This window comes from Trachinotus anak, unplaced genomic scaffold (genome assembly GCF_046630095.1).
Source record: "Trachinotus anak isolate AG129_WGS33_773 ecotype Australia unplaced genomic scaffold, CSIRO_AGI_Tana_v1 ptg000011l, whole genome shotgun sequence".
Classification (NCBI taxonomy): Eukaryota; Metazoa; Chordata; class Actinopteri; order Carangiformes; family Carangidae; genus Trachinotus; species Trachinotus anak.
Genome location: NW_027273862.1, coordinates 20,027,288 through 20,054,603, shown reverse-complemented (window position 1 = coordinate 20,054,603; position 27,316 = coordinate 20,027,288). Strand labels below are relative to the sequence as shown.

Genomic DNA, 27,316 nt, shown 5'->3' with positions numbered 1-27,316 from the left:
TGAGTCCATGTAGTGATTCACACATTCACTGTCAGCAGACCAACTCCAAAAAGTGTTGCATGGTGTCATCCTCAGTTCACATTTAATGCTGATTTCCAGTCAGTTGCCTGTAAATATTGGCTCTTGTTAAATCTTTGCTAAAGCATGGTGTACATTATGTTTTATGGGCAAAGTTTCCCTTTACAATACATCTCAAAATACATGCGATTGTGGAGTTAACTTCGTTGCTAACTTAATTCTGACTAATTGCATTTAAATAAGTTAATATATAACAAATATTGCAGTTTAAAACTACAAAATGCACTCAGTAGTGTGGATAGCTCCGCCAAGGCCAGAGGCCAATGTCAAAATAACATGCACCAGATTTAGAGGAAAAATTAAGATTCACTGTAAATGATCCAGATCTGCCCCAAAATGTAATGGGTTCTTCCCCGGCCCATGTCCCATGCCTCCACCAAGTTCAATGTGAATTGGTTCAGCACTTACCTGCTGACAAACAGACACAGGTGAAAACAGCCTCCTTCACGGAGGTAATTGAAGTCAGCAGAATGAAAAAAAGACAAATTTTTGAAGACAGCTAATTTTATTGGAAGGCTACTGTACCTGATTTGAGCTGACAGATCTGTTAAGGAGTGGTGGGAAACACTTTAAACATTTGGTTTGCAACTTGGTATGAACAGGCCATATTGAAGCATTTCCGCTGAATAAAAGGAAAGCTCAGGCTTTTGACATTCAAACAAGTCAGAGCATCTTTGGTTCACTCTTGTTATAAAACAAACATCAAATATTTACAGCAAACACCAGTGCAATTCAAACATCTCTAAAAAAAACTCTTCATACCTCATTGTGCTTCAACATAGTAGGAACGGTAGCTCCACAACATATTAAAGTGCGTTCTTGCTCAGTAGTTAAGTGCATAGTTGTAACAAGTCTATAAAAGCAGAGAATCCATACAAACAGGTGTCGGATTAATTTAGAGGCTAAGACTGTGTGACATAATTTTAAAGTTAATCGGCAGAAATAACATTTCAGATTTTTCTCTTTCATCATGGATACATTGCCAACTAAAACACACTGTAGATATTAATAAGTCAATTGAATTAAAATAACCCTATCCAGTGGCTTAAAAGCTCAAATTAAGTAATGTTAAGAGGCACAATCAGTGAGATGATCATTCCTGACAAATTTTCCTGCCTATTTAACAGCATAGTCCATCCAAAAAATACAAAATCATTTTCTTTAACGAGTGAAATCTGTCAATACAGATTGTTTCTCATCAAATATAAGTAAATGTTTGAACTTCAGTGTCCGTCGTATAAAAGTTTATGAATGTATAGATTTCTGTTCAACACGGTGGACAGAAAAATCTAATCTTCTGAGACTGAAAAATGAATTTGGAATAGATTGTACAAATGGTATATATAGTAGAAATAAATAACTGCAAAGTTTGTCTCTGATGGTTTGGAGTCACTCACACATTAGTGCAATTGAACCTCTTAAGGCTGAATGGGAGTGTAAGACAGATTGGTTGCATATTTCTCAAAAACTCAACTCAAAATCTGAAAAAAATCAAAAACAGACAAAAAAAAAAACAAAACCCCACCCTAAACGTTACCCATAATCCAACATCTCGCTCATGTCAATGATCAACATTCACCAGAAAGAATCATCTCGAGTATTTACATTAGGTATAACACAAAGATCTAAAATAACTCAAATTAAGAAACTGAACTGGCAGATATTCACAATATTTACAGTTTCAAACACAATTCTATGTTTGGCTAGTTTGAGCAGGACAAATAAATAATAAAAAAAAAAAAAAAAAAAAAAAAAAAAAAAAAAAAAAAAGGGGAAAGCCACATCTACTCTTGCTTAAAAGAACTCAAATGCACACAAGGCAGACACATCAACACTCCCTGCGGCTGATTACTTAGGCAAGCTCAGTCAGCATCTGTTATAATACTGGTTGTGTCTAACTCATCGAAGGTTCTCTTGTATCGGACGGTAGAAGAGAAGTAGGCTCTTTTCTTCTTGTAGATGACAAAGCCGATGACTGAAAGGAGAGCGAGGAGGATGATGACGAGAAGAACCAGCGCCACAGGAGAGCCTGCGGACCCTGAGGACACAAAAGTGAAATTAGTGAAGTTAGTCGTCAGTTTTTAGAGGGGTATTCTTTTGGGTCCCTGCTGATCAAGATGTCGTCATGTTTAGTTTCATGCAGCTTTTATCTGACAAACTAATTAAAGAATATTTGTTTGGGCTTAAATATGCAAAATCACAACGGCTGCCAATTAACTTGTGTAACTTTTAAGAGGTGGAGCTTCACTGGTTTTGCTGGCTCAAGGTACACATTGACCACACAGGTATGAGACTGGTACCCATCTTCTCATATAACTCTCTGCAAGAAAGCATCTTTTCCAAAATGTCAAACCATTCCTTCAGTGCAGTTGTGACACGTACTTGCGTCAGTTTTGCAGACAACACGACTGTAGCTAGCCTTGCAGCTAACAGATGTCCAGATTCCTTCGTCTCCTGCCATCATGACGGCGCAGTCAGACACTGATTTCTTCCCGCTGGCTGAGGCCCCAGACTTCCAGTTAGAATAGGCCAGAGCTGAGCCATCCTTCCAGGATACAGGCTTACCTGAGAGGAAGAACAAGGAGATAATGAGGGAGGGGAACTATCATCACTAAGACTGTGTTTCTGTATGATAATGGCAGTTAATATCTGAATAAAAATATTATCTAATTTGGTCACTTGGGACAGTGTAACAGGCCATAAACAATACTGTTTGATTGTTTCTCTCTGCTTAACAAATGTTAAGTCCAGTATTTACTCTCCTTTCAGCTTTCGCTTTTGGTCTCCACCAACTCCTGAGGGAAAGATCAGGCTCTCTACCTGCTAAATCTGCTCACCAGCTAGTCACTGACTCTGCCTGTCCGCTGTTTGGCTCCAGGCAGGTATAAAGGCCATAAAACCAAAACAATGAACTGAAAGACACTAAAATGCTCCACAGAGCTGAGGGGGACTGCAGCGTGGGGTGATGATTCTCTGTGGGTGTGTCACTATGTGTTCACATTTTACTTAATCATTTGACCCTTCACTAATATGAAAATATCGATTGCATGGATTTAAAGATCCTTGTCATAGTGTGCAAGATACTGAAGCAAACTGTGGTCGCACTCAGTTGAATTCTGTATTTTCAGTCATGAGCTTCCTCATTAAATCAGGAATAGTCCTGTGGTCTGCTCTCTGCCACGGGCTGAACACTGGTGTAATCACAAGTTAGTTCTTTTATTTCTTCCCCAGTTTTCACATGTAAACAGAAGGGTCAATAACCTCAGAATTGAAAACTGAACTGGAACCAGCCATCACTCCTAAATCAGCTGACAGACATTTTCATTCTCAGTTCTCTTTTTCACTCAGAATGCTCAGCTAAATCCATATCAATAATGTTTCACTGTGTCCCCTCTATATTAAATTAAGGGGTTTACCTTGAGTATCCAAGTTCATGTTGAGCCATACACGACTGGTGATGAGAGGGTCATCGGAAATGTAGTTTGACACAAAGTCGTTCTCCTCTTTGGTTTTTATGGTCAGCAGTTGAGCACCTGTCAAGAGAAAAAAATATAGATACAACATCTGGTGGACCGCAGTTGCTTCAGATGAATACTGATTACAACCTTTCATACGCAAAATAACAACTCACCCATGCCCTGACAGATGCTCTTGGCGTGCTCCATGCTGTAGACACTGTAGTTGTAGAAGCTCATGTCGAAGGCGTAACAGTGATCCCCATGCTGCACCCACTTGGACATACCGTTGGGTGTACCGTTGCTCTGAGGGCAGTGATTGGCCTCTGGGGCAGCATAATGTTTGGCCCCTGATTTGTAACAGCACAGAAATAAGACAGATAACTGTCATTCAAAATCTAATTCACTGTTACTGTCACAGGTAGATGCATCACTTTTACACAATGGTTTTGTTTTGACATAGGGATTCGGAGGTGCTAGTTTTCTCCTCTTCTTTCAATACCAACCGATTGTAGTTGTCTTTCTCCTGCACGATGAAAGAGGAACAATGTGGCTCTATATATAAAACAGAAAGGTGTCTTACTCTGGGAGGTGGTGGTGATGGTGGTGGTGTAGCATATGGCTCCGTCTACCAATGCATCACAGCTGGTCTTCATCCAGGCTCCAGTAGGGGTTACAAGAACACAGCTGGCCTTTTGTTTGTCTGAGTTGGAGTGCTCTGAGTCAGAGATGGTGGCTTTGTAGTCAACTCTTGTTCCATCAGACCACTCATAGGCTGAGCCGCTAACCTGCGTGGAGAGAGAGAGAGAGAGAGAGAGAGAGAGAGAGAGAGAGAGAGAGAGAGAGAGAGAGAGAGAGAGAGAGAGAGAGAGAGAGAGAGAGAGAGACATGATGACACATCATTATGAGCAATGAATTACGAAGAACTACCATGTGAAAGTAATCCAAATAAGATATGTTGTAATCTCAGTAATAATTAATTTAAAAATATTCTTGCTCAAATCTTGATTAATGAAAATTCTTACATCCTGATTGGATAGGCCAATCCACAGCGGGAAGCCATCTGTCTTGGCTATGAGCTTCAAGTGTGCACTGTGCTGGATGTCATGGACACTTGCCAGGTGACCTCCACGCTGACCACACTCTTCCAGAGCTTGGTACCAATTCAACTTTCGGGTCACAACCTGGTAAGTTAAGTTACCGTAGCGCTGAAAATCCATAGATGAGTGGTTGTACTCGTGTTTCGGTTCTTGGGGAGAGGAGGATTTAAAAACATGTTTGATCAGTTTAAGCATGAAGTATTTCCAGTAATGATAATAATAGAGATGGAGAGAGAAATAAGAATTATGTTGTAAAGTGTGATTCACCAACCATTGTCCAGTTTGCAGGTCACAATGGTCCTTTGTTTGAACTCTGGGAAAAGGATTTGATTTGAAATGAGAAGCCAGCTGCCGTCAACGGTGAGTCCAGCTAAGAACGGTCCATCTGTATTTGGTCTCCCCTTTGCCCAGCTGGAGTACTGGACATTTGTGCCATCATACCACTTCATCAGGTTATCTACAGCAGAACAAAAAAACATTATTAATCCTGGTATAATGAAATACATTTGTAGGACTAGTGTCACTGCACAAGCCTAAAGCACTGTGTAAGGTAAAATTAAACTGTTACTACACTATATTAACATATAAAAATGAAAAAAAAATTGTACTGTTCCACACATAAAAGATTTTAAATTATAAATGGAAATAAATAACCCTGTAAACTGTCAATCAACATTTTAGTCCTCAGACTTTTATCAGGCAAAGATCTTGTAGGCAAACAGCACCGGCACCAAATATTTTAAGGTTTAAGCCCAGGAGAAACCCACCAATCATCATGCACCTGGCTATACGGCTTTAGAAGAACTTTGTACTAAAGAGGATAAAGATCTGATATTGGGTCAGTATTGGCCAATAACCTGGGTTTAGGTGGCAGGATCTGCATTAGTGGGAAAAAAAAGTGTTGCAAAAAAAGGTAGGGTCATGTAGTAGTCACTACATGTAGGAAGAAGTACCAACATGTAGTGACAGTTACTAAGAATCTACTAAAAAGAGATTTGTAATTAAAGTAATCAAATACCAACCGTTGTCATCTTTAAACAGCCCCAGCCAGACAAACTGGACCAGGGTTTGAAACGGTAGCAGTTGCTGCTTTACAAACTCATTCTCCTCTGCATTTCGGATAGTTAAGATGTCTGCATTTGGATCTGAAACATAAATGCATCAGAAACTTTAGCAACATCAGTCTATTATTAAAAAAAACCTCCACATAATTACATGTGTAAAATTGTTGTAAAACTTCTTACCAAGTTTTTTGCAGGTGTCATGAATCTTTCCTTGGTCAAACTGTTCCCATCTGGAGGCGACCAGCTGGAAGGAGTAGCAGTTTTTCTTAAAGGGGATCCAGTTTGGGCCATTATTCTTATGGGGGCACTTCACCGCAACATCCTCTGGTGTGGTGATGATTTCCTCTGTAATTAATTAAGTTTATGCTTTTATTCAGATGCTTTCAAAATGTTAATACTTGCAAGAAAACAGATGCATGCCAGCAGAGAAGGAGAATATTTTAAGAGAGATGTAACCTGTGAAGTTATTTAACAGATGTTCCTGAGTTTTGATTTTACAGACCTGGTTAAATCACAACCGTCTTTCAACACGCACAGACTGGGAAACCATGGCTTAATATTCCACGTTTCTAAAGGTCCTCTACAACAGAATCTACATCCTGTCACCACAGAAAGCTTACCAGCAGTAAGCAGTATGAATTATAACAGGCATTTCTATTTATCTGTGTTTCATATCCCCACTCACTGGATGGTTTGTGGCAGATAGCGCCTCCTAGCTCATCATCACACTCGGTGGCTTTCCAGAAGCCATCGGTGTCCAGGTAGACACACGAGCCACTGGTGACATCAGGAGACCACCGACTAAACACAGTGTGACTATGGTCAGTCCAGCGGTAGTGGATCCCTTCCTGAACACAAAAAGAAAGACAAAAGAGTCTGTAGAAATAGTGGATGTGAATAAAGGAAGCCCCTCTTTGGTACACTTACATCTTCACTGAAGAGGCCGATCCACATGGGCGTGCGTGCACGGCTCACATGCACAGTGAGGTGAGACTGTAGGACAGTGTCAGCCACACTTGCCAGGTCCATGTTTTTACTTCTGCACTGCTCTAAGGCCTCAAACCAGGTAAGATTTTTGACAATCAGCTGGAAGGTGTGGTTATTGACGTTGATGGGCTCTGTGAAGATGTGGGGCTCCTCTACATTATCTGAAACGAGTAAACCTTGCATTTAAAGAACATCAACTCATGAAAGCTGCAATACTATGTTCTTTTTTCAAGTATTTATCTGAGATCCAATGCATTCCTTTTAATTAGAGATGTTACAGTAGAGGGATGACAGTAAATTAGGGAGGGAGGGAGAGAGAGAGAGAGAGAGAGAGAGAGAGAGAGAGAGAGAGAGAGAGAGAGAGAGAGAGAGAGAGAGAGAGAGAGAGATGGGGAACAACATGCGACAAAGGTCCCCCCAGATCTGAACCATGTACACTGTGGTTAATGTCTGGCACTTTAACCAGTAGGCTACCAGCCCCATAATAGGTTGAGGTTTAAGCCATGCATTATTTACTGCCCTTTCAAATGTATTTTCCAGGGTTACAATATCAGGCATCAAAGTCTATGCTTAATCAAAATATATTTTAAGACTAACCTTGGCATGGCAGATTAAAAAACTTGATGAAGTGTCAGGTGTGGAGCAGAATCTGCATAATAAAGTTAATAATTTACCTGCATAGTGTTGGCAAATGGCCACATTTTGGTATTGTGTGCAGGAAGAATAGTCCCAGGTACCCAGCATGGCAGAGTTGGGGTTGTTGATCAAAAACACACACAAATTAATACTCTCTGGATCCCATGTCTAATAAAAAAGGGAGAAAGTACAAACCCAAAATTACATTGTGACTCAACTGACATCACTTGAGGCATGTTTTTCTTTTTTCTTTCTTTCTTTTTTTTTTTTTTATCTCTGATGTGTAAAATTGGTGGTGTTCCCCTTGAATACAAAAGTGAAGTTAAGGTGGACTTACATTGATAGGAATGGGCTTGTGCATGCCCATAAGCAGGGGGTTAAAATTACGGTAGTTAACTGGGGACTGGTCGACCCATTCTAGGTTGCTCTGTCTGATTTTTAGACCAATCCAGATCCTGTCCATATTCATCATCCTCGGCAAAAGTGTTGTGATAAAGTCTAAAACACACACATAGTACAACAATTTTTTGTGTTCAGTGGAGGATATAATTTGACTCTGAGAAACTATTATTTCTTATTTGAGCTGCTGAAATAACAACTTTATCAATCATAAGGTAACAAGTTATTTAATATAGTCTAAATCATAACAGGCATATTAACCATGCTTGTTGTGTTTATTAAACATAACTAGAACAACAGCGTTCCTCACCTTGCTCCACCTGATCAGATATAGTGACCAGTGTTCCTTTCACTGACTGGCATTCCTCATTGGCATGCCTGAATGACAAAGGCTTCAAAATCTTCATCAGTGTGTAGCACTGAAAAAAAACAAGACACCAGCATCATTATCCCTTGAACATTTATGTCTCTTAGGTCCCATGTTATTAAATACGGAATACTATCATTTTGACGTCTTTTAATAGATTGTAAATCTATGAACAAAATAAATGACAAAAAAAAAAAACAGAGATGTATTGTGGGCAGATGCCATGCAAAAATGTTTTCAATTTAGCATTTGAAACCAGTTTCTTTAAGTGCACATGATCTCATAGTCACTCAGGCTGTAAATAAATGTTAATTTCAGCCATTGCTGCTGGAAATATCTCAAACAGAGATTGAGATTTTTTCATGGGAAAAGCAAGACTTTTCCTCGTACAAAAATATCATCATCCTCTTTCCTTAGGTTTAATCTCTCTTTAAAAGCAATTCTGTCAAACATAATCACTCTAAGGTTGCAAAAAAATGACCATAAGAACAGGAGTTTAGTTAATCTGTTTAAAAGTGTCATACAGTCACACAGACCTTATTTCTGAAGGACAGAGAGCCATTAACACAGGGCAGTCCGCTAGGCTGAGGCTCCAGAGGGTTTATCTCCACTGACGTGATGTTGTGTCTTTCACACACAAAGGAAAATCGCTGCTGGCAACTGAGTTCATGGTCTAAAAGCAAACATATGACAGTCAATGTGCCTATTATGAATCAAATCAAGTAAATATGCATCAGAGCTTTTTTGCTCTCAGAAATGATTAAAGTCAGATTGGTTCCAGCTCATTTTATACTGTAATATGCTGCTCTGGGCATTTTTACAAAACATTTTAAGTATGTGCTGTTTTCTCCTGTTCGAATTGTTTTCCAAGTAAGTAGTTTCAAAACAATTATTGCGTAAAAGTTTCACAGTTATGTAAAATCCAGTTTATTATTAGGTGTTTCTCTAGAAGATTAAATATTCATCACTCAACTGAAGAATTGAAGTTAAAAAACAAAACAAAACCAAACTTAAGACATCTTTGTTAGGACTTTAACACTACAAAACATGAAAACCTCCAACTGTCATCAGAGTTTGACTGAAATGTTGATGGATGCATGGAAATACATGACAGCACCTTTTTCCCAGCTAAGCTCCATCAGCACAAGGAGCAATAACTTCATCATATTATCTTTTATTGTCATTTCATTTAATGGATTTGATCTGCTGGTAGCAATTTGTCTGGTTTGTATGTTGGCTGAATCAGGTTTTATTTAACTTTCATATTGGTCAAGAAAACAGAGAAATACAACATTTACTTATTATATATGCAGTATTCTCTATTTAAAGCACAGTCTGAATTCCCAAATCTGTGTGATACTAAATGTCAGACAACAGCAGCCTGAATACCACATGTACCCGTCACCTTCTAATTCATAAGGATGGTTATCTTTCGCTGACTGAGTTTGACTAAGTTAGAAGCTGTTTTCTGCCCCAACAACATGGAAAATGTAAAAAAATAAATAAATCCATGAACATACTCCGTTGTGTAGAAACAGTATATGAGGTTTACTCACCTGGAAAGACACTTTCAGGACTGAGGGAGATGCATCTGCCCAGGAAAGCTGAATGATAAAAGTACATCTGGGTGTACCTGCAACATACATTATTTCAATCAACATTGCATTTTACCACACATTTCCAGACACAAGCATTGTGAATATCTGCTTCGTTGTGTTTGTGCAGCATGAACACTGTGTGTGCATGAGTGTATTGGCACTTACGTCATCGGGAATATCCGCCCAGGCTCTTTCATATCAATCCACCAGTTTTGCTTATGAGAACTTGAAATCTGTTCAAAACACGCAATCTTAAGTATCACATCATTAAATAATTATATAATCAGCTTTATTACCACTTGGCTCAAAGTTTATGATGGACTTGATAAAAAAACAAGAACTTGCCAGACGGTAAATTAGAAGTACACCTATCATCAAATAGCCTAATATCAATGATAACGCTTGATAAATGTTTGATTGTACTTGATGTGTGTGACTGAGTCAGCACTGTGCTGCCATAAAGTTGATACAGCAGTGGCTGAAATGACCTGTGTTTCACATTTTTAGAAAAATGAATTTGATGGTGAGTTCTAATGAGCTGTGAAGTATGTGCTACTAAGCTTTTATGGCAGCGATGACTGCATTTTGTAGTGGTTAGCTTGGTGGCAGAATCTTGTCCCACTTTACAATGTGTATTGTACTGCATTATATATTTTTCTATTCTACTGTTTGACAGCTTCCAGTTGTATTCTCATGAAAAAACAAACTGTCAGCTTTCCATGACCAGAAGATTGTGGAAAGAATTTCCATGGTCATGAGGCTCAACAAATCAATTACAGATTCCCCTGTGGAAAGAAAAATGTAAACAGGGTGAACTGCATAAACAGAGAAAAATAGGGAATTCCACTCTATTCAGGCATCCCCTTTTGCTGTCTAGAATAATGTCAATGTGTTTTTAAAATGCATTGTTAATAATTCTGTATTATTAAAAGGAATAAAAAATGTCTGTGGGGAGGTTTCACAAATATTCCTGTTTGTCTCAGCTGCCTGGAGGGGGGTGTCAGTGTTTGATTGACAGTGACTGGCAGGCCGGCAGAGTGCTGTTGTTACACTGAAACAATTCCCAGTCAAAGTAAACAAACCTGCGCTGCAGTTACAAGTCATAGGCAGACAGCTTGTTGTTGACTGGGATTGTGAAGAGTAAGGACCACACCACTCATGCAAGGTATTCAGATATTTGAGGTGCAGGACAAGACATGTTCATGTTTGTATGTTAGATAAGAAGGAGACTTTAGCAGGAGAACTTATGTGTTTTGAGGTTCAAAGTCTGTGGCTCTTGTTTCGTGTAGCAGCTGCAGTCTGACTCAGTGTCACCATCTGCTCTGCCCATGATACAAACTGATGTCACTGCTTGATGCAAGATTTAACTGGAAATATCAAAATAATTTCTCCATCTATGTAGCAAATACTGGAATGGCATTCTGTCCAATTAATGCAAAATCAGGGGCACATTCATAAATTAAAAAAAAAAAAAAAATTCTAAGGCAGTGATTCACAGAGAAGGTGTGTGTGCTGGAGCAGACAAAACTTCTATTGAATTTCGGTTACATTTTGAGTTTTGTCTCTTTCTTTCTTAACTGCACAGGCAGTAATCAACAGACTATTTGCTAAACTCTGCCCAAACAGCAATCATCCAATCATAGCACAGCAGCCATAACTACGATGGACAGGCCTGTCAGGCTTTGGATTTCTACACAAGCTGTGGCTGAAACGCATGGTACTAGAATAAGAGCTGTTGAGCTTTGTATATATGAAGACTTTAGTGTCTTTTTTAGCCTTTACAACCCCCCCCTCCCCAAAAAAAAAAAACAAGCACACAAGTTTAAGGAATGAAAAAAACAGCATGTTTACCTGCTCTCACATATACTACACAGGCTAGCATGTCCACATAACTGTTTTTGCTTCAACCTTTTACTTTAGCACAATATCATGCATGTGGACATCAAGTGAACATTTAAATGGCTCTCGTCTTAAAACAAATTATCTGGAAACATTAAAGTCACCCGGAGAAGATTTTCAACCAGCTTGCTGAGTTTTAGCATTTGCATTAGCTTATGCTAGGTGCCTAGAGCTAAGTGACCGTGACAGATGTAATTTCAGTCGATAAAGTCTGCGGTCGTGAGCCGGAAATGACAAACCTGCTTTGGTCTACCTCTTTCTGGAATCAACGACCCAGTGTTTCAGACCAATTACTGTGACTTTTGAGGCATATACCTGCCAATGTTATCAGTGTAAACTGCAGACGGGGCTTATCGAACGGTCAGTTGATCTTGGTTTGATGGCACAACTATAAGCCCATCATTACATGGCAACTTATAATCTCCTGTCACTTACAGTTAGTAGTAACTGGTGGATCTTTATGGCGGCAGTGGAGCTAGTTGGTGAGGCCAGTTTGCTGTCATTAGCGCTGCAGTAGAGCTGTGCCTCCTCAAAAGTCAGCTTAGGCTCCTGAACAAACCAAAACTCTGCTCCATCCACGAAGATAGAGGTCTCATGGTGCCCACCTGAAATGCACAACAAACAGCTTGAAAATTGTGATTTTAGGCCGTGACAACAGACATATTACACCCAGCCACAGACATGCAGATGGGATTATTCTAACACAGGCTTTCTGTATAATTCACCAAAAACAAATTTAAGACTTTTTAAGATGTGCAAGAATTCAGTTAAGCACCTTTTTCACAGCCATATTGGTCAAAGAATGATGGAAAACAAAAAATAATGCCTATAATTATTACAGAAGTACATTAAAACATTAATGTTTTTATCATTATCATTAATATATTATTTTTGTCAGTACTTTTCAGCTGTTTATCATTTATATAATTCCTTTTAATATAATTAATTTGCGATTACCGAACAGGCCTACAGGCCAAAGGTGTGGGGGCCAAAGTGACTGTTAATATCTCTTGTTTGAAAGTCACAGAGCTCAGTTAGATAAAACTATCCCAACAAAGCCACCATGAAGAGACTTAAAATGACTACAAACAGTGGAACCACATGGTTTTGTCTCTTTCACTCTGGGGGTCCTGTATAGGAGGGGTGGGGGACGTTTTATTTGTCTATGATCTTGACTTAACTAATTACAAAGTAAAAAATGAATTTGTTCATTTCAGTTTTTGCTAAAATTGACAGGAAAAATATACAAGACCTGTGTAGATACTATAAATAATACCTTCTCAATTATTTTTTAAGGGTACTGAACTCAGTGCTTTAAGACTTGTCAAGAGACCTGCAGACACCCTGTACTAGTAGACCTCCCAAGAAAAAAAGACATGGATCAAAGAAATTCTGGCCACTGACAGATCGGAACTACAGTTTAAACTCAGATTCAAAAGATAATCAGACTTTGACCACAAATTCTGAAAAGATTTGGTCATTACCGGGGTTGTACCATTCCGGGTTCTTTGGTGTCTTTCCTGTTGAAGCATCAAAGAATGAATTAGAAGCAGAACATATAAACAATACCACACAAACAACACGCTAATGTTACATTTCAGGAGATTTATGTATAAGAACATATGGTTTTTAAATCACATGTGGGAAAATTTGTCTTTACTTCATCACTGTGTTACAGGAAGCTATACAAATAACTCAACCACTGGGTGGTCACACAATTCTAGCTGCATTACAAAACCCCTAATTAAGCGATCTTGATGACAGGTCTTAGCTCTCCACAAACAAAAACCAATCTCTGCTTTGTGCACGCCTACACTAAACAATAGGGCTTGCATGTGTGGTCTTACCACGGGGTATTTGGCAGACCCACTCCAGCATGGCATCACAGTGAAATGGCGTGGCGTAGAAAGGTGCGGCAGGTTGGTCATAGTGCAGCAACACAAAAAGGTGCTTCAAGGTGCTCTTCGTTGTCTAATTAGGACACACATTGATGACACAAATGTTGTCACACAGAAAATATACAAGAAGACAAGTTTCATAACAGCAGCATTACAGGTCTTGTTCAGCGATTGTTTCAGAAGAGACTCTCTGGCTGAGAACACAATCACTAACTGAGACAAGCTAAATAAGAGCAAAGGTCATTGTCTGTGTCGCAAGATAAAAAATGAGGGAAACAGCAAGAGACAATCAGCTGGTATTCCCTTCTGTGTGAAACACAGGAGTCAAATTAACAAAGAGAAATGATCTTCATAGCCAGCTTGATGAATGGTAATTGAGTTTCCTCATGATGGGAAAAAACAAAGCAGAACCACTGTTCTGACTGACTGATTCTTTTCTGGGATTTTGTTTCAATACAGCATGAAATCATGCATGAGTCAAATGGGGGCGGATTTCAGCTGTGGCTCCTCTGATGAATCCCACAAACAGCTGCCAAATGGCTTCGATTCACAGATTAAGCTGGACAGTATGGATAACCATTTCTTACAACAAAAAATGAAAGGAATTGTGGAAAAAGTAAGATAAGAGACTTTAAATTAAATAATACATAACTGGTTATGGAAATGCAGAATAAGGGCAGAACAAATATTTATTTTTCCCTTAAAATCTTGATTCAGAATAGTGCAGTATAAATCTATCCAGCCCACCTTGAAAGCAGTGCAGTCCCGACTATATGCATCATCCTCATGGAAATCATGGTGTAGAACATCCATAGAAACCTGTTGTGAACACAATGAATAAATAAACTTCACACAGAAGTGGGATATGGTGTGCATAAGACGCCATTTGTTTTCAATGCACTTGTTGGGTGTTAAAGAGGGGCTTATAGTTAGGTTTACTTCACTATACCACACTCACAGGTCGGCCATCGCTCCACTCCCAGGAGCGATCGGACGGGTTTCTCCTGTTCAGGCCAACCCAGAAGTACCGATTATTACTGCAACAAGAACACCAGAGCAAACCACCATCACTCATGACACTTAACAGAGATTCTTTCAAAGAAAGAGAAATTGAAAAATTGAAAAAAGGGATGTTGGCATTTTATTCTTGGATATAAAAGCTTAAAACTGATTCAACCGCTCAATTAACATGTGTGAAATGTGAGTCAGGAGATGGCATGTGTTTACTTCAACGTTCAAGTGAAGTGCTGAATGTTTATGTGAACAAAGAGAGGAGGTTGGACTCTCAGGTATGTGCCCATGATGACAAAACAACATGTTTCACATTCAGCTCTTTGTTTAGTGATGGTGCTGCCACTCTGATAGGTAATGAGTGTGTCTATAAAGGTTAAAGCAACAACTAGTTTTTATTTGTTCATGTCAGAATGTTACAAAATAAACAATGGCAAATAAAGTAATGCTATTAATGCTTCATGAAAGGAATACATACAGTACTGTAGTGCATGTATGCATACCTGATGGTTTCTCTCATGACGCTGTGCAGGGCCCTCATCTCATAAATATTTGTGAAGCTGGGCAGGTTGGCGCCCAGAGCCTGACAGAACCTCTCAGCTTCCTCCCAGGAGCGCTTCCTGCTCAGCCTCTCCCCATGAAACACCTGACAAGGCGAAACAACAGCTCACAACAGCTACGAAAACCGCACCAGTAAATTAATAGACTGTAGTAGATTGTAAAGACAGCCATTTCAGATGTCAGATCATGTGATTGAACGATAAAGACAGCCATGGTAAACAGACAGATCATCGTTCCTATGTTCCTATTTTGTTTTGTTTTTTTGCCCATGCTGGGTTTGTGTTTTGTTTTGAGTTCCTGGTGATGATGTCATTAAGTTTAATAAATTTCCCTTCTGGGATTTATCAAAGAATACTCTGTATCAAAACCAATATTGTCTTTTTTATTCCATGTACTCTTATTCCTTGTCGAAGCATGCATTGCCCCAACATTACCCACAATGCAACTCGACTGCCAAAAGTTCAATCAGAGATTTGGGTGCGTTAGGGTTTAGCGCCGAATATTGTCTTGAGTCGAGGAGGAACTAACTATGGAGGTCTGATAACCTTGTGTCTTTCAACCTCTACTAACGAACTTTTTGAAAGACACAGTCACACACTCAGACACACACCTTGTAGCAGTATTTGATGTTTGGTTTGGACACCCATCCATCGGGACAGGTTGCATTGGGGTTCGGCTCTGGTTCTGGGGGTGGAGGTGGACTGAGGTCGGTTCTACAAATGGTGCCGGCCATAAAAAGGGTACAGTTCTTCACCTCCCACTTGCCCAGGGGTTTTGCGGTGGACATCACTGCACAACCTCCATGCTGAACTGAAATACACATGTAGATGAAACACTAAAAAGTTAAATATATGGTGTGAAATTTGTAATAGATTTATTTTTATAATATAAATTACATATATTTTAACATATACAATCAAAGAATTTGATGTCTAGATGAAAAATTTAAAGTTTTTTTTTTTTAGCCCATTAATTATGAAAATATGGGTCTGTTGTCATGGTATACAGACATAACTGATGTAAACAGTAGAGCGTCAACACACTAGAGCTGCAAAATCAATTGGCCAACGGACAGAAAAATAATCAGCAACTGTCAAAATTCACTGGTTTCAGTTTCTCAAATGTAAATATTTTCTGGTTCCCTTAGTGTTTTATGTTGTCACTGAAGTTATCTGAGTAACTGAATCCTTTCTGTCAGCTCCAACCAGTTTGACCATGAGTCTGAGTTGCCATTCGCTGCATGTTTTGTCTTTCACACCATTCTAAATAAAATCTGGAGTCTGTTGTGTGTGAAAATCCCATTAGCAGTTTCAAAAATATTCAAATCAACCCGCCTGGCACCAACAGCCATGCCTTGGTCAAAGTGACGGTCATCATGTTTTCCCCCATTCCGATGTTTGATGTGAACATAAACTGAAACTCCTGACCTGTACCTGCAGGATTTTATGCACCACACTGCTGCAACATGCTTGGCGGATTGGATAACTGCATGAATGGCCAGGTGTACAGGTGTTCTTAATAAAGTGTTTGGTGAGTGTACGCAAATAAGACATGCTTATTTCACACTGTCTCCCATTTTGAATTTTTGAACAAATTTGACCCAATCTTGACCAAATTTGCCACGGTGCATGTTCTAAACATTTTCCACGATTAGAATGACTAATTAAAAAGGATGTATCACACTGTTGGACTGACAGACTGCTCTGAAGGTCCGGAGACAACATATTTTTAAGGTGTCAATTGTATGCTCTGCATTGCATTGTACCTGCATTATTTGTGTGTCCACAGTGACTAACTAGAATTACTGCCTCAGTTGTATGCCTGTGCCACTCAGACTAGTTTCAGACTACATCCCTGTTTATCCAGAATTTCATAAAATATTAACCATTTGTGTGTTTTACTTGAGTAATGGCTAAGAAGTGTTTTGTGAGGTCACACTGACCTTTGATCTTTGACCACCAAAATCTAACCAGTTCATCCTTGAGTCCAAGTGAATGTTTGTAAGAAATTTTCTCAAAGCGTTACAGAGTTGCTACAATGTTCTGTGAGGTCGCCATGACCTTGACCTCTGACCTTTAGCCACCAAAACCTAATCAGTTCATCCTTAAGTCCAGGTGAACATTTTTACCAAATTTGAACAAATTCCCTCGAGGCGTTACGGAGATATTGCGTTAACAAGGCAAAAACCATGTTTTGTGAGGTCACTGTGACCTTTGACCTCCCAAATCTAATCTGTTCATCCTTGAGTCCAAGTGAATGTTTATGCCAAGTTTGTTCTGTCAAGGCGTTACTGAGATATCCATGAGAATGGGACGTACAGACAGATGGACAAAATGCATCCATCGCTGGCGCAGAGGTATAAAAATATGAGAGCCTAATCTACTGACACATACTGTACACAGATACATGTCAGTGCATGGTAAAAGGGTAAGGTTTTTATGCATTAGCAAATCAGTAAACTTGAGCCTCCACATGAGAAGGAACCACATATTCTGCAAACAGATGTTCAGAATTACATACAGCACATTATAATATTTACTATGTCACTAACCACAAGTCTGTTACGACATGCCTAGTCCTCTAGTCTTTGCTATTCCTCCCTTAGGTACTGAGTGGAGCAGAAGCCATGGTTTTTACTAACCTGGCTCAAACCAGCCCCAGTTGGTGTATGTTACCAAACCTGGGGACCCGTCCTGGCTCAGCCACTGATATTCTCCTGTGTTCTTAATATCCTGCAGGCCTATCCAAAAATACTGAGTGTTCTTGCTGATGTGCTCTCCAAGTAGACGGCTGATGAAGGCCTGTTCAAACCTGGAAAGAACAGTCAAGTATTAGACACTTTCCTGGCCAAATATAAAAAGAACAGCTACAATTGTGTTTAAGAAGCATATGTGACGAATGTGTAAGAATCTGACGTACAGATAAAAATAGAAGTTTTCCTTTGAAACGGAACCAGGAGGTCAGCAACTGAGTTTAGCTGTGTACTTTATATCAAAGAGCAGGGTCACCAGCTGAACAAACTCCCACCTGTTTCTTATAGTGATGTTACATCGATCTTTGAAGGGTACTGCTTTGGTGTTCACTTGATAACAGGAGTTGCCGTGTCTCCTCCAACCCTGGGGAAATGACAACATTAAGATTTAAGCTTTTTACATTTAGATAACAAGCAAAAAATGGTGTAGTCCCTCATGCATTGTCATAGTTCTCACTCACATCCTGGCCTCTGCAATGGTGGTTTACTGAGTTCAGTGACATCAGTATTCTTTTTTCAATCACCAACACACTCCACTAAGTTGGTTTCATTTTTGCATCCCCACATCTCTTCTGTTCTGGCAGCAGTTGCCAAAACAGCAGGAGATCAGCCTTTAACCCCTTTGTGACTCAAAAGTTGACTGAATGTCATCTGACCTCCACAGCAAGTTAACACTTACATGACTACTTGACTCTTTGTCACATTTTAATGATGGCTGGTAACAAATGCATGTAAGTCATGCATAGGATGTTCATGTGTGGAAGGACAGAGGCCCATTCCTAACATACATGTGAACGAACAAAACAATCACATTTGGCCAAAATTTTCCTTTGGAAATCATTTAGACAACACTTACATCTTCAAAGCGACATCCAGTCGGTGTCACTGATTCTTTGACCTCTCCTTTGGTCTGACACATAAACGGTAGCTTCTGTGTGCAGTTCCCAACCCGCCAGCCGTGAGACTGTGGAGAACAGACACAGGTTTGAATTTGCTGGGCAAATACATAAACAAACTTGTACAGAACATCACAAAAAGACAAAAACAAAGAACCACACACACACACACCATGAAAAAAGGCTGAATACAATACAATAAGGTGTGGTTACAGAAAAATGCACGCCCTCAGAACCACATCAACATACACACACCTCTCCAGAGTAGAAGATGCAGCTGGGATCCTGAGCGGGCTGGACCGGTTCATTTGGAGCCCAGTAGGTGAAGGTGACGGGCTGCTGGTCGATCCACTTGAAGATCATAGGTTTCATATTGACACCGATCAGACCGATCCACACGTCCAAAGGCTTGCCATCTGATGGACCATGGCACAAATAACAACATCACTTTATGGATGTATTTAAATTCAAACTCAAAGAGTCAAAGCAGGGGTCTGGTAAACACATTCTGGATTTAATCCTCATTCCCACGTTCCCATGTTTAGTAGTGCAAGGAAAAGAGTGTAAATAAACTCGTGCCATGAAATCCACAGACTCAAGTGATTACTTTATCTGTACTTCAAATCAGGAGAAAAGCAACAAAATTCCTGAAGGAAACCAAATCCCATTGAACACTATTGCGAAATTTGCTTTAGCAGATATTTTGCTTGGTCAAAGACAGATTACCACTTCAGGTCCCATTGCCAAGAAATATTAAATGAGAAGCGTGAGAATGAAAATGAGAGATTTACCTGCATGGAAATTAGTGCTGATCATCTCTTTGCTGTCAATGGAGTGGAGGCTGGCCAGAAAACCTTCTCGTCCTCCCTCTGTTTTGTTACAGAGCTGCTGGGCCTCTGTAAAGTTTCGAGGCTCATCCTTCACTAACTTGTAACACCAGCCATTCCACGGGACCCAACCGTCCACACACACTGTTTCTTTATATACAAAAGACTCTGTAGAGAGGGAGCAAGACAGGTACAGGCCATGACAGGAGGTCAGTCAGGTCAATTTTATCTGTATATCCCAAAATCACAAATATGACTCAAAGGACTTTATGGTCTGTACAACGCTCGACTCTCTATCCCTAGACACTCGATCTGAATAATAAAAAACCTTTTAATAGGGAAAAACGGGAGAAACAGAAGAGCAATAGAGGAGTGATCTCACTTCCAGAAAAGATAAACATGAAATAGCTGGCAAATGCGCATACGCTGGAGAGAGAAAGGGTACAACAGCTGGTGATAATGTACCTATTATTCTTGTTTCCAGCTGCTGTTAAAAACAAAGAGGAGAAAAAGAGGCAGAGGCAAATGCACAGCCTCATCTCATGTATTCATAACAATTTAAGCTTCTCCGTTGGGAGTGTGGGGCTTCATCCATCAGTTGGATCAAACCAGACACTTTGGTCATGTTGACTGTACTGTATGAAGCTATGGACTGCTAGTGAAGCTTCTGGACCAGCTTTGTTTTTAGCCATGCAACAGCTTGACTCTATGGATAGTAACATTGTTCTCTCAGTCAGCCCTGACATATCTCAACAACTACTGAATGGACTGACATGGAATTTGCTACAGTTATCCAACCTCCTGTATTTTAAATTGTGCAAAAATAAATAAAACTGTCACTAAACTAAACTCCCCAGAGGATAAAGTCTATTGACCTTGGTGATCCCCTGACTTTTCCTCTAGAGGAAAAGGATGACATTTGTGGCTTTGAGTGAAATATCTCAACAACTATTGGAGGGACTGGAAAACTCTAACCCAAGTCAGGATGAATTATTGCTACTCAGATTCCCATCAGATTCAGCTGTACTTGTTGTTTATCACTAAGGAGCCAATGCTATGATGCTAACATTAGCATTTAACTCAAAGCACCTCTGTGCCTCAGTACAACCTTGCAGAGCTGCCTGCATGGCTACAGACTCTTAATCCTTCTTAAATATGATTCAGAAGAAGTATTTGTGCAGACAGTGAAGGCAGCGGTTAACCTACCGGTTGTCGCCGTGTGAGAGGCATTGACACTCTTCTTGCAGATGTATGGCAGCCGTTTGTTGCACGCCTCAGATTCAAAGTTCTGTTTGGAGTTCAGGACTCCACAGTCTGACTCAGTGATTGCGGAGGTGGAAGGCATTCCTGTCAAACACATTCCCACACACAATGAGTAAAAATAAAACTGCACAGTGAATGTGACAGCGGAGAAGAAGAATGGCATTTACCACGGGCTATCTTTCTAGATTCAGCTGATCGAGGTTTAATAAAAGACATGTTTTATGCTGCAGTGCTGGTTAGACAAGTTGGACAGTGCTGCCAGCAGCAACACTGACATGTTGTAAACTACAGCAACCACAAACAGCTCATATCAGTAGAAGGCAGGATGGCTACAGTATCCTTCACACTGCAGTGTAAGAACAACTCCTCCTCTCTGACAAAAAGAAAACAACATATTACAATAGCTAGAAAGCTTTATAAAGCCTTCCATTCAGTACTATTAATGGGTTATTCAGCAACACTAACAATCCCAATGCCACACTGTGTCCAATAACCAGGCACAATGAGCGTCTTTAGCTTTAACACTGGCCTCATTGTTTCTCTGACTGACACCAAGTCACAGTTTATAGAAGGGCAGCAACAACAGCAGCAGAACACAACAGGATGCAGCTTTTGTTGTGCTAGGAGAAGCAGGTGTTTCAGGCAACTGAAACTGGTTTACTGGTGTCTAGAAATGAAGTTGCAAAATCTACATCCATTGTTATTTTGTTTTTTGTTTTATTTTTTCAGAACTGCTGCACTTTAGCAAATGTTCTGTTTTTTTTTAACACCATGCATTCTCACAACCATAACTGTCATCAATGGAAGTGGCCCTGAATTTACTCTGGGATCTCTGTGGGACTGTCAGAAATGGAGCAAATATTAAAAAGTAACACAGCAGACAGACAAAAGAGAAACAAGATGTAATAATAGTTGCCTTTTTCCCAGCGCAGGACGGAGAGAGGGGAGCCATCTGACCACTGCCAGCCCTGGGACTCGTCTAACTGATGAAGGCCGATCCACATTCTCTCAGGCATTCTGCCAAGGCCCTCCAGTGCTGCACAGTGCAACATCACAGCACAAGTAAATTCAACAAAGGAAATTATAAGTGTACTTCAATATGAATCACTGAGATCTTATGTAACTGTGAAAACAACACAACAAAACACAAACAAGGGGGTACACAATTAATTGACTAAGAAGGAGAGAGAGGAGAAGAGTGGGTGAAAGACACAACAGTGAAGGAGGAGTGGCAACACATATTTTGGATGCAAGCCATGTTACACTCTCAAGACATGAGAGGTTAGATTATAATCAAGAACTCCAGAAACGTTCAAACAAAAGGCTGTGCTGTTACCATGTCTTTGCTATTTCTACAGAAGTGCTCATGACCCACAAACCCAGAGAAGACATTGAGGAGGGCAATGCATCTTTGAGTCTAAAAGACTGTTTAGTTGATTCCTAAAATATTTCTAGCGCTTGGACTTGTCTGACTTGTTTTCAGTTGATCTCTTTGTCATAATGTATCATCAGCATGGCAGCCTGATACACAAGAGTTAAGAAAGGACAAACAAGGAACAGAGGAACAAAACAAAAAGTGGACTGTCTCAACTGCCACACTTGCAGCACTTATCAGTAGTCAAGTGCCACCTTGTGTAACAAGTCTACGGAAATAACCTACGAAACCCCAGACCCTATTTAAACTGGAAGCCTGCAGATAAATAGCAGAACAACCTTTAAGGCAACTTGTTTGAAGTGAGATTGAAGTAAGATAATGCCTTAACTCAGCTAAATAGATGGGTCTTAGTCATTTGAGCTTGACTTTCTTTTACTCTCACATAAAGAACAATGAGCGGGAAACCCCCCCCACCCCCCACCCCCCCACACACACAAAAAAAAAAAACACAATAATGGAATCCACCCACCAAGAGCTTAAGAAGTAATTTCAGAGAAAAATTTAGAAGTTGCATTGTACATAAATTAAATATCATTCAAAAACATTGTTTTGTGTAATAAAACTCTCAATTAGTTTTACAAAAGATCATTTGTGATATTCTTCATATGAATAAAACTCTTGAATCACTTTGGTTTTGTGCAGTTCAACAGATGTTTCTCTTTCAGCTGGGAGCAGTTTTGAGTTAAAGTCAAAATCGAACCATTTCCTTCAAAGTTCTCAGGCAGTATAAATATTGTTTCTAAGCTGTGAGAGACACAGGCCATATAAATATAGACATATCTAGATATAGACCTATTTTTAGTCGTTATTTCTCTTTTAAAAGCACCAAAAATGTTTCAGTAGAGCGTTTAAAAGCCGCGCCAACATGATTATTATTATTGCAGTTTTTACTGTTATAAATGAGGCGATCCTGTCATATCAGAGCATTTCATCGTGTTTATGCTGTATCCAGCATGGCATGATGAAGCTGATGGCCTTGACTACTCTGCATTTTTTTGATCTTATAAGTGGAGGGGAAGAGGGACCGGAAAAAAGGGAGGTGAAGAAGTGGTAGTAATAAGTCAGTCTTACAGGTTTGGGAGTGGAGATCCGCAGGCACAGACAGACTGAACAGATCAGCTCCCTGACTACGACATGAATCCAAAGCTTCCTGCCAGGTCACCGCGGCATTGGAAACAAACTCGTAACAGAATTCCCCTTCTGGCCCGGCAAACAGAGTCTGGCATCCCTCCTCTGCAAAAGTCAAAGAGACCGTGTGAGAGTGAGTGTGTGCATCTATGCGTGTTATTCAGTTGTGTAAACGCTGCAAGTATTTTAACGTAATTTATCAAAGGGGGAAAAAAATTAAAAAGAAAAAATAGCTGGCACACAATCAGCCTCTAACAGACATTTTAGATCAATAATATCATGGCTGGTATATTTGGAGGCAAATATAGATTCTCTTAAAGTGACACCAACATTTTTAAAATTTGCAGCTGAATGTCTCCATATTCAATGTCTCATCAAGCAAAAGGGTCAAAAATTGATGAAAATTACATTAAAAATAAAAAGAAATAAAGTGCAACATGCCAGGTATTAGACAGTGTCCCTTTTTTCTGTCTTGTTCATAGTCCATGGTGGTGGCACACCAGGACAGTCCAGGGAAGTCTGGGTCAGGGAGGCATCCGTGATGCCAGCTGCCGTCGTATCTGAAGGGGAACACACAGGGATCGCCGGCAGAGTTCCCATCGGTGGTGTGAACAACTGCACAGAGAGGAGAGGTGAGCAGAGAGCACAGTCAAAGACCAACTACAAGCATCTGTGTTTTGTAATTTCTAAGAAAAAAAATGCTGAAAGTGAAATCAAGTAACTATGTTATACAAACCAAACCCTTCCTCTTCTCAAGATACACAAACTAACAGCTCACAGATAAAGTTACTAAAATGAGGCCAATGTGAACTAAGGTAAGAGGAAAGTCTTCCTCTGCAAACATCATTTGACAACTTAGTTGGAGAGGAATTTGTTTATATGTGGTCAATAAAACCACAAAGACAGACGACCTTCAGACACAGTTCAGTGTTGCACTTTGTAAATGGTGACAGACTACATCTAACACTGAACATAGGTTTCTACACAGGCGCCGCTCCTTTAACTTATATCAGAAAAAAACAGGAGAAGTTTTTAAGAAGTTAAAATCATATTGGTGCAGAATATCGCATCGTTGAATATGTAACAACGTGAGTTTGTTGTTTCACTGAAAACAAGAGATGGAAGAGAAATAAAATATGTTATTGAGGGAATACTAATTTGATTTCGACAGGTCCAAAATTTTAGATTTAAAGTTGCTGAGAAAAGTGGCAGTCTAGAGCCTTTCCATTTCTGTTTTTTTTTCCCCCTTTTTTAAATTATGCTTTACTGAGACAAAACATACAAAACTAATTTTCTGGGTCCTCTGGATGTACCTCTAAATAAGTGTTGTTTTCGCTTGTGAAAATATATGAGTTCAGTTGTGGATCAGACATCATTTTTCAACAATTTGAATTATACAGATTCATTATCTGTCACTTAATGCCAATGACAATTCAACATGTCTTTCAGGGAGACATCACACAAACAAATCATGAAATAAAACCGAAAGCTTTTCTGTTCAACTACACCACAAAAACCTACTGCACAAAGACTGCACATGCATCAAAAAGCACTTGCAAAGGAATTCCCCACAAATTCAAAAAACACAGTTTCGAGTCTGAGATTATCAGGTTCCAGAGAAGTTCTGTTCCTTCATTTGACACAGCACGTTGTCACTTGGCTTAAAGGTGTAATAACTGATGGGACTGACCATAAACCACCAGTAAAGCTGTTTAAAATGTACCAGAACCTGTTTGGTCATGTGACACAAATGCCATTGCATGTAACACCTGGATATACAAGGGTGTAACGCATGACAAGGTTTGAGTTTACTCACTTTCAATTCAGGAAGTGAATCCTCTGACAGAATCTAATGTCTTAAAGTCAACACAAACTGCATTTACTGCATTTTCGTTCCTTGACCGACAACTTCCTTGAGCATTAGTCGGTCCTCAGAGAGTCATAATGGACTGCTTGCAGCATGAGCTTTTTGCTTTGCTGAGATCTTTGTAAGCATTTTCTCTCACATAGGAGAAAGGAAACTACACTCACCACGGTATGGCCTCTGGCAGATGTTGTCCTGGGACCCTCCTCTCACCCAAGTTTCCTCAGTGTCCCGCTTGGCCACAACTTTGCCTTCGTTGACTGCCAGGCCCATCTGATATGCAGTGAAAACAGCCCCATCCAGGCAGCGCCACCCCAGCGGGATGCTGCCGCCACAGTCAACCAGGGATAACATCTTGGAACGTACGTCCAACGCCAAGCAGCAGGACGTGCCCACGTGGAAGAGCCGGTGAGCCGAACCCCACTTCCACAGCTGGGACGTGCTGTTTGGGTGACAGGTGTCGAGGTTCAGGTCTGTGGAAGCCCCTGTACCAAGGCACTTCCCTGTGCTTGAGTGCTGGATGGTGAAAGCATCTTCGTCTGTGATGATGGGACAGACAGAAAACACATCAGTTAAAAAAAAAAAAAGAGAGATCTAGATTGGGCTCTGGAGTTTGCGTGATCTTTTAGACCATGTAGGCAAAAATCACAAACAAAAATCCTTGATTGGATAAAAAGCCGGATATAAATCTGGTATATGGGTGGACCGAGTAAGGGTGTGCACTGTTGGGTTAGGGGTACGTCTTTTGTTACGGGCAGTCAGGCAGCCACCCTGGCTTCCTGGAGCTGCACACTGCCAATTCACCAAGCCTTGCCTGCAATAGTACAAACAAACTACATTTATTGAATGCACCATTATCAGGTTTAAGCTACAGTGGGGGAGTCTACATTCTTGGGAACAAAACCAATACTGATTTCTTTTAAAAAAAGTTTGTACTTTCTATATTTCCTGGGCTCATCTTTCAATTCTTCTTTCTTATTGGCAAGAAAATGCCAAAGAAATTAAATGAAATTCTTTGCTGCTTTGTCACATTATGCCTGGGGAAATCCCAGATAAATATAGACAATATGTAAAACCTAAAACTGAAACTGATTATATATAACACAGTATGTTATATATATATATATATATAACATACTGTGTATTTCTATTAGATGTAGCCAATTAAATAGGTCATTTTAATACCTGGCAACAAATATTGCCCGTGCCAAAATAATAGAATAAAAATACTCCCTAACACTTGATGTGTTTTTTTATAGGGCTGATTCCAGTATTTTGTAAGACTCGTATTTGATTTGACTAATTTAGGTTTTTTTCATGCAGGGAAATACATTTCATAGAAAATATATAACTGCACCATCAAAGAAAAAGTATGAGTGGTTACACCAAAATATGAAGCAAACACATAGGGACAGTACTTACCCATACATGCTTTCGAAAATAGAAAACAATCTCATATTACAGCCTCCCCTAACTTAACATAAACAGCAGCTAGCCAGCATAATACAGATGTAACACATGATATACTCAGAGCTATTGGGGACGCAGGGATGAGTATGCAATTTGGTTGACCTGTCATATGGTTTGGCATCAAACTCACTGGGGGGATGGGGTCATTATTAAAACTACTAATGAAATACTGGGTTCGTAGCCGCCACCACTTGTTGTTGTTGTTGTTGTTTGGCAGGTTTGCAGCTGTCGCGCTTCAGTGGACGAAGTTATTATCCAGTTGACGCAAAAATGGCTTAGTCACGATCGAAAATGTGATAAGTGAGAAAGAAATGAAAGCAAACTGTCGGAGCTCAAGGCATCTACTTACCAAAGCCTTTAACACCAGCCGGTGAACAAGTTCCCAAGAAAACAGTGGTCTCCAGCACAGTCAACAAACAAAGGCAAAGTGTCGCTTCGGTTAATTTCACCATGGTCCCGGCAGGATCTTTTAGTTGGATTCATAAAGAATCTGCCCTCCAGGAGTGTCGAGCAGTGAATTATGTCCGAGCGATGACTGAGCGCACAAACTAAAACGATAACTAACCCAGTCCTTCCCAGCTGTCAGCTGTGTCGTCCGCAGCCCCGCTCTGCGCCAGCCACGCCGAGG

General features: G+C 40.0%; 1 protein-coding gene across 1 annotated transcript; it reads right to left on the bottom strand.

The window, feature by feature from the left end:
* Positions 1-564: 564 nt before the first annotated feature.
* ly75 (lymphocyte antigen 75) lies at positions 565-27,316 on the bottom strand. The gene is made up of 35 exons (XM_071488780.1): positions 27,038-27,316; positions 25,386-25,757; positions 23,796-23,969; positions 23,298-23,459; positions 21,708-21,827; positions 20,735-20,875; positions 19,493-19,696; positions 18,957-19,117; positions 18,662-18,769; positions 18,081-18,169; positions 17,695-17,864; positions 15,664-15,863; positions 14,996-15,138; positions 14,440-14,518; positions 14,229-14,300; positions 13,431-13,554; positions 13,068-13,103; positions 12,019-12,188; positions 9,850-9,917; positions 9,643-9,719; positions 8,623-8,759; positions 8,030-8,138; positions 7,658-7,818; positions 7,359-7,488; positions 6,625-6,845; positions 6,383-6,545; positions 5,878-6,042; positions 5,656-5,778; positions 4,905-5,090; positions 4,559-4,782; positions 4,117-4,321; positions 3,710-3,883; positions 3,495-3,611; positions 2,461-2,643; positions 565-2,116 (listed from the first exon to the last, which is right to left on the bottom strand). Exons 1-35 carry the CDS (start codon positions 27,138-27,140, stop codon positions 1,941-1,943), a joined length of 5,247 nt encoding a protein of 1,748 aa, XP_071344881.1. The 5' UTR covers positions 27,141-27,316; the 3' UTR covers positions 565-1,940.

Bases quoted from the DNA above. Each gene is read 5' to 3' on its own strand.
- ly75 (XM_071488780.1), bottom strand. From the start codon at position 27,140: ATGGTGAAATTAACCGAAGCGACACTTTGCCTTTGTTTGTTGACTGTG. The intron at 19,697-20,734 runs GTAGGTTAACCG...CCCTCTCTACAG, and splicing joins CTCTCACACGGCGACAACCG to AGTCTTTTGTATATAAAGAA. The intron at 4,783-4,904 runs GTTGGTGAATCA...CCTCTCCCCAAG, and splicing joins GACCTGCAAACTGGACAATG to AACCGAAACACGAGTACAAC.